General features: G+C 59.0%; 2 protein-coding genes across 2 annotated transcripts; both read right to left on the bottom strand.

The window, feature by feature from the left end:
- Positions 1-2,852: 2,852 nt before the first annotated feature.
- On the bottom strand, positions 2,853-3,584 carry LMJF_21_1880 (conserved hypothetical protein; the record flags this gene model as incomplete). Its single annotated transcript, XM_001683102.1, has 1 exon — positions 2,853-3,584. The coding sequence occupies one exon, from the start codon at positions 3,582-3,584 to the stop codon at positions 2,853-2,855; it is 732 nt and encodes a 243-aa protein (XP_001683154.1).
- A 1,449-nt stretch (positions 3,585-5,033) lies between these two features.
- Positions 5,034-6,920, bottom strand: LMJF_21_1870 (putative histone deacetylase; the record flags this gene model as incomplete). Its single annotated transcript, XM_001683101.1, has 1 exon — positions 5,034-6,920. The coding sequence occupies one exon, from the start codon at positions 6,918-6,920 to the stop codon at positions 5,034-5,036; it is 1,887 nt and encodes a 628-aa protein (XP_001683153.1).
- Between the last annotated feature and the right edge of the window lie 1,052 nt (positions 6,921-7,972).

Raw genomic sequence — 7,972 nt, 5'->3', positions numbered from 1 at the left:
ACCCTAACCCTAACCCTAACCCTAACCCTAACCAGTACAGTAGCACACCCGTACACCAGTACAGTAGCACACCCGTACACCAGTACAGTAGTACACCGTCACGCACCCGTCCAGGTGGAGAGGGTGTCGCTGTGCAAGGAATCAGTGGAGATATAAACCCTAACCCTAACCCTAACCCTAACCCTAACCCTAACCCTAACCAGTACAGTAGCACACCCGTACACCAGTACAGTAGTACACCGTCACGCACCCGTCCAGGTGGAGAGGGTGTCGCTGTGCAAGGAATCAGTGGAGATATAAACCCTAACCCTAACCCTAACCCTAACCCTAACCCTAACCCTAACCCTAACCAGTACAGTAGCACACCCGTACACCAGTACAGTAGTACACCGTCACGCACCCGTCCAGGTGGAGAGGGTGTCGCTGTGCGACGAATCAGTGGAGAGAAAAGCCCTAACCCGTACACACACACCTACACCCGTACGAGCACACCCTGACCACAGCGCGGCGGGGAGAGAACAGCACCCCAGGGAATCTATGTTTCCTCACTTGTGTCTTTGCATGTGGGAGTCTTCACCACCGTAACGCTGCATACCACGCGCGCAAGTTTCAAATCGCCGGCCCGAGTCCAGCTGCACGCCAAGCTCCACATCCTCTGCTTCGCAGCCGTGGTGCTTACACACGCAACGCTCGCCGCTGTTCACTGTCGGCCGAGGGTAGCGTGCCTCCAAAAAGGGCGCTGAGTTCTGCAGCACCAGTGCAGCCGTGTGTGCTCGAAGTACCGGTCTCAGCAATCTATCGCAGTCTGGTGTGCACAGAGTGCTCTTCTTCAGGGGACACGCTACAGTTCAAAGAGTCAATGGGGACCTCAGCAGTGAAAGAGAGGTGCAGCTGGTGCTTGCAACACCCTAGTCACGCCACCCGTTCAAGTCAAGACGGAGGCAGGCCTCCGCTAACATCACTCCAGTCTCACCGAGTACGCGGGAGGGCCAAGGCCACTGTAACGCTGCGGGTAAGACCGATGTGGCGAGCAGCGCAGGCGCCCCCTTGCAACCTGCTCTGCCGTGGCCGTGAGTAATTGCCCGGTGAACCACAGGCAGCCAGAAAGAGAGAGGACGAGCGGCATGTGAAGTGCAGCGTGCGCGTCTACATGTGCTGCGGTTGAGTCCATAGTTGGCTTGTGGTGCACCTGAAATGGAAACGGCTTCTGCGGTGGCGCCACTCGCTTCTGCAGCACACGAACTGCGGTGGCGGCATGGCAGGTCGATGCTTGCATGAGAATACGCAACACGCCGCTGAGGCGCTCCCCAGCTGCGTCAGTTGCGGGCTGTGGGGTCGACGGTGGCAGCCCACGTGCCACCCGCCAAAACCAAAGGAAAAAAAGGTGTGCGAGGAAACAAAGGGAATGCGGCAGAGTGCGAGCAGAGCAGAGGAGAAGTCGCAGGGCTCCGATATGCGTTGAAGAGATGCGGTCAAGCAGCCGTATGACACGTGAGTGCCACGTTTCCCTCTGTCGTTGTCTGGCGTTTGTTTGCAGGACAAAACGAAAATGCATCAGAACACGGGCACGGGCGCCAGTGTATGTGCGCGCATAGAAGGCCAAGCCCACGAAATACACGTGGCGTGTGACGGTATATCGCAAGCGCACGTGGGTGCTAAGTGGCGCAAATGAGCAACCTGAGACGGCATCGTGGACAGGTCTTTATCTGACATTCCCCCTTTGTCTGTGTCTGTACGCTGTAGTGGAGAGCTATCAGCAGCAGCAGCAGAGAGAGAGAGCGCATCCCAGTGTCTACTGGAGGTGAGTGGGGGCATTAAGCGGCGGGTAGGCCTGTGCAGAGGAGCACACAGGCGCGTAGAGAGCTCAGTTTCGCGGCGTGCCGAGACGGTGATATGGCAAACGGGACGAGATCTCGCGCACGCACCCTGCACACAGGCAGAGAGGCGCTCCCGTTTACGTTTTGCAAACAAGGAACCAGAAGGTGAATATCAACTTGCCCAGTACAGCTTGCATACACCACCGGCTTTCGGAGGCAACACACAAGGCCAGAGGACATGAAAGACGCAGAAGAAGTCAGCCATCAACTTCCCTGCTCGTGCAAGGCCTGTCGCGCTTGTCCGCTAGTGAGAGGACAGCACGCACGCACGCTCTGCTCCCGGCAAAGGAGAGCGAGCAGGTGTTCAAGCCTAAAATGCCGCACAAGACGTATGGTAACTGCAGTCAGTCATGATATCACGCTCTACAACTGAGCTCACACACCGACACAGCCCAGTCCGCCAACGAAGGGGCAGTGAAGGTTGTCCACTGGAGTCATCAAAGCGAGTCCACATTGACCCCCTCGCCGCTGAGCAGACAGGCCCACCGCTGTAAGCCGGCACTCACTGATAAGGGCATACCCTGCGTGGCCTATTCGGATCTGCCCAGCAGCAAACTCATGCGTGCATGTATACCCGGCACCCTTGATCACGGCACGCATCCTGTCCAATACCGCTTTAGCTTCACTTTTGGTGCGTCTGAGCAGAAGCAGAGAGAAAAGGAAGCACGCGTGCGGGGTGCCCCCGATTGCGGTACGTACAAGAACATGCGTTCGGGTCACGAGACGCACTCCGCAGACGCGCTGCAGAGCGGCGCGGCGAACCGTGTGTGTGTGTGGGGGGGGGGGTGTAGGTATATGTGTGCGTAGGCGCACGCACTCGTGCGTTCACGCACGACTGCGTCCTACACGTATGCCACACAACAGCACACTTCGTCGCTGCACCTTAGGTGCGGTGACGGATGCCCGGCGGGCGTCACGGCTTGTTGCCCTGTGTGCTTTGCTTGCTCTGCCCTCGCTCGTGCATGCGCTGCAGGATTATGTTCTGTGCGCGGCCGCTACCGCGCTGTCCAGGATTGCCTCATCTAGCAGCTGCTCCTCCTCCATATATGCGTCCAGAGCGTCCTCCAGCTCCCTCTCGGCCGTGTTGTTTCTCTCGGGCGGCTTTGATGCCACTTGGGGCGAAGAAGCAGTGCTGGCAGGGCACGCCTCGACCTGCAGTCTCTGGGTCATCTTGGCCGCCAGACCTGGGGAGAAGTCTCCAGTCTTCTTGAGGGGCGGTTGGGTCGGCTTCCCAGGCGTCCGATTCGCTGGGGCCGTCTCCTTCTCTGGTAGGGCAGATGGCGCTGTGGCGTCGAGTAAGGCCTCGTCGAGAAGAGTCTCCTCTTCGAAAAACGCTTCTAGGACGTCGTGCAGCGTGCTCTCTGCTACAGCAGCCGAAGCCGCTGGAGCGGCCGCCTTCGCCTGCGGCTTCGGTGCTGTGCCCACCGGCGCCGCGGCAGAGAAGGAGGGAGTGGCCGAGGCAGCGGCCAGGGATGAAGGCGTATTGGCGACGGAAAGCTTGGAGGCAGGTGTGGCCGCGTTTGCCAGGGCCTCGCGAGGCACCTTAGCACGGGCGGTCTTGGAGACGCACACCAGCCTTTCCGGCAAAACGTGCAAGCACACACCAAGCAGCACGGCGCAGGCGACGGCCAATGCCAGCTGCAGCGCCACGTGCGCGTAAGACGCCGGCGCCAGCGTCACCGGGTCGACAACTTGAAAAAACTCCATTATAACAAGGGCAAAAACAGGTGGAGAAGAGGCGCGGGCAGCAATAGCGGCCGCGTGTGTGCTCTTTCGACGGATACGTGCTGGGCCCGCCGGCACGGTGGGAAAGGCACGAGGAAGAGAGCGAGAAAGGGAGACGGAAGCGAGAACGCGGAAATCTGTGCATATGGACGGAAGGAGAGCAGCACAGACACCAGAATAGCGAGAGGCAGCAGCAGCGGGGGCCAACAGCTGTCACGTCGAGAGCAAACCTTGTGGCCAACGAGCAGCGGAGATAGAGAGAGAGAGAGTGGTAAACCCGAAGCAGAGGCGCACACGACGGAACCGAACAAGAGAGAGGAGTGCGAAGGCAGCGGGTTTCTGTTTCGACCCTCGGTCTTGCGGGCTGCCAGGAATCCGCTCTGCCTTGCGCCCTGTTGGGCTTTCTGCGTGGGAGGTGGTGCACTACGCGACCGGCGCCGCACCAGCAGTCACTGTCGCTGGTGCGTCACCGCGCAGCGAGACGGTTAGCCATGCACGCAAACACACTAGAAGAAAGGCGAAGAGAGAACACAGAAAGTGGTCATGGTGTGTGTGTGGTGATGTGCGTTAACCGTTGCGTGCCTCGATGTAACAATTCAGCGCGTGTAGAGGTCAGCGCGCGTGGGATGATGGATGAAAACCGTGCAGTCGAGCAGCGGCAGGAGAGAGGACGCAAACAAAGAAGGAGTCCCACAACGGCGGCGTTGCAGCACCAACTCACGCGCCAACAACGGAGGTGAGCACCTTGACATGGGTGTCGCTGTCGTTGAGGCACAGTACGTTAATGAGCTCGTGGCCGCCGCTCTGCTTGAAGACTTCACCAGCCTCCCGCTCGATCTCGCTCAAGGTCTACGCACAGTCCACAGCAACGCCTGGCGCCGTGGCAAAGCAGATGGTCGCCTGCTTTGTCAAGAAGGCTTTATTGCGGTGGGCATCACACTGAAGGATTGCTCCATGGCGTTGTTGACAGAAATCAAATAAGTCATTGGTGCCTGTGATTGGTGACGCTTGTGACGCGTTGACGTGCGAGGAAGAACTGGCAAATGTGCACCTCTTCCACAATAGACAACCCCGGAGACCCTCAGTAGTCATACAGGAGACGTGTGCTTGTGTGCCTGGGGGAAGAAGGGGAGGCGGTGGAGCCATGTACCATCATGCATGCTGGGTGAAAGAAGCGTCACTACACATCCTGCTCAGCGTGAAGGTGGATTCGCACTCGTGAAGGATGGTATCACCTCGAGAGGAAGAAAGTAACGCATGGCGTTGTGGACACCCGGCTCATGTCGCTCTTTTCTCCCCCTTGTATAATTTATTTCGTGGCGGTGGGGCCGCGGTTCCGCTGACCTCATTCGCATGGCACAAAATGGGATATAAACACGGTTGGTTCAGTGTCTGTCGCTTCCTACCCCCCCCCCACCACCACCACCACCCTCAAACGTTCTGGGAAAAGCAGCTCCAATACGGTGCATGCATCCTCTTAATATGCGCAACGAGACTCGATGCTTGACACCAGAGCATGCGGCTTTTTGGCAGTCGATCACATTGGCAGCCGCTGCTCTCCAGCAACGCACGCATCACCGCCTCCGAGCACAGCGCCACATTCCGGACGTTGTAGCCGCCCTCCAGGGCAACCACGAGCCTAGGAAAATTCTGTGCCATCAGTCGTGTCATAATGTAGTACCCGGACGGGGTAAGGCGCATGGAACCGAGCAGATCTCCGCTGGCGCTGTCAAAGCCGCAGCTGATCAGCACCAGCTCCGGTCGAAACTCGCGCGCTGCAGGAAGGACAACCTCATGGAGAAGCTGCAAGTACTCGAGATCGCCCATGCCGTGCGTGGGCCACGGGATGTTGATGTTACGCCCCTGCGCCGCGGGCGTAGCGTCACCGCCGACGCGGTTGAGGTGCCCCGTACCAGGGTAAAAAAGCTCCTCCTCCTCGGTGCCGGTGGCGCGTTGAAGAGGTGTTTCGTCGAAGGAGAGGCCGACGGTATCGCCTGCGTAGTGGACGGGGCGTGTGTCGTTCCTTGCAACGCTTGTACTGTCGGCGCTGACGGATGACGAGTTTGAGGCCGAGGAGGAGTTACTGCTGCTGGAGGACGCCGTGTTCAGATCAACTCCGAAGAGGGCAGCGATTTCGGCGTCGTCCTCCTTCTCTATCTGGGCCGCGAGGCTGTTGTAGTCGACCGCGGCGCGCACGCGGCGGCCCTCTGTTGAGTCTTGTGGTGGGTCTGAAGCTGCCTCGGGGCGGGACGCTTCTGGCGCAGAGACCGGCGGTGGTTCGATGGTGCCGGCCGAAAGCAGCGCTGCCAGGTCATCAGCGGTGATGTCCTCCTTGCTGGGGGTTGAGATTTCCGCCGGGTGCTTCGCCGCAGCCGAGGAAACCTTCCGTAGCACGTGACCGTGGCCGTTGCCATACTGATGAAGCGAGATGACCAGCACAGATGGATCGTCGTAGAAAATGCTCTCTGTGCCGTCGCAGTGATGGACATCCCAGTCCAGGATAAGGATGTGCGGCTGCTGCGTGTCACCAGCGGGGTTGTGCTCCCCCTGTGCGGCAACCAGCTCCGCCTGAGCCGCGCGCGCAGCTACCGCGACGTTGTTATAAAGACAGAAGCCAGCGGCGTTAACAGGACCAGCGTGGTGGCCAGGCGGGCGAACTATGGCAAAGGCATTGGTAGCTGCACCGCTGAGCACAGCTTTGACGGCCTCGATGACGCACCCGGCAGCCATCCGCGCTGCGCGGGAGGTGTGCTCGCTGGCGAAAAGATCTTGCCCAATGACACCTCCTCGACCTTCCTGTATGCCCATGAAGAAGTCAAGCTGATCAATGGTGTCGATCAATTCCCTAGAGTGCACGCGACGCAGCTCGTGTTTCTTCGCAGTACGCGCGGGGATGCGCCGGCAGCATGGCAGGAGGCCGATGGCGGTGAGGTGGTCAAGGGTGCTTTGCAGCCGCGCGGGACGCTCGAAGTCTCCAGCATCCGGAGAAACGTGATCTAGCATAGACGTGTCGTACACAACAGCAGTACGCGACGCCGGCATAATCGGGGACGGTGGCGTCCACTCGCAGAGGCGCGATAAGTCGCCGACAGTGGTGGCAGCAGCTGATGTTGCTGGAGCTTGCGCGGCACATGACTTACTAGGTCCTGCAAGAGTCGGCAATGGAGTTAGTGGGGGTAGCAAAGACGGACGAAGAAGCGGCTGCTCAACAGTACCCTGCATCCAACCGCGTATGTACGCGTCGAACCGCCTCCCTGACTCCACAGAAAGTTCGACATGGTGCGCCGCCTTCTCATCGCTGCGCTGCCGTTTCGGCATTGGCGTCGTCGGCGTTGCCTAGTTCAGCGACAGCCGGGCAGATCTACTCGTTCTTTCCTTGACAGCAGCGCTTGCGCCTTATCAACCTGCCTCTACGCGAACTCCGTCAGGGGAAAGAAAACAGAGAGGTAAGGCCGCGCAAGAAGTGAAGGTGCCGAGAAAATGAATAAAATGTAAGAAACACGGCAAATGGCGGGCGAGAGGGGGACGTACCGGGGGGAGATGCGAGGAGGCAGACCCAGAGCCGACGCGACAACATCAAAAGCGGCTGTTTGTGCGCGTGTGTGTGTGTATGCCTATGTGGATGGGTATGTGTGCGTTTGGGTACCGCCGAGTGAAATGTGGGAACAAGCGGGAAGCGTCCCAGATCACCGCATGCAAGAGTACCCCCGCACATGTAAGGACAGCAAAGGAAACAGACAGAGAGAAGAGTCGTGGCAAAGTCGATGATAGACGGAGAGAGAGAGAGAGGGCTGGTTGAGATGTGCCGGGGCCAACTGAACTGCAGTTGCTGCTCATGCGCAATCATCCCCAGCGCGGCAAGGTACCCATGTAAGGCCTCGCTTGCTTGCTTGAAGGAAATAGTAAAGAGGGGGAGGGTTACGCTAACACGCGTTCGCGTGCGCGCTCGCACCGGCACGCTGCATCCCCGCTGTGTGCGACATCTGGCAGCTGAGCGAGCGCTGCACAGCGTAATGCGGGTTCCTGCTACTCGGTCTTCTTGTTGTTCTGGATGCTTTCCGCCACTCTCCAAGTTACCTTTCCTCTCGCTAACTCCATCCATGGAATCATCGCTATATTGCCTCGCCTGTGCAGCGCTGAACCCACAAACGTGCGCCAGCGAGAGGGGGAGGGAGCTGAAGTGAAGAGAAGAAAGAGATACGACTGGATTGGTCTGTTTCGATTTGCTGTGACGCCAAACGTGGAAGTGAAGGAGTTCCCGTTTTCTTTGGCCTTTGAGGGATGCATTACGTCCAGGGAAACGAGGGGACACTGGCACACCCACGGGCGTGCAGACAGGAACACCAACGCACAAGCACCTACAGAGGCAG

Source organism: Leishmania major, chromosome 21 (assembly GCF_000002725.2).
Source record: "Leishmania major strain Friedlin complete genome, chromosome 21".
Classification (NCBI taxonomy): Eukaryota; Euglenozoa; class Kinetoplastea; order Trypanosomatida; family Trypanosomatidae; genus Leishmania; species Leishmania major.
This window is presented reverse-complemented; position numbering and strand designations above follow the sequence as displayed.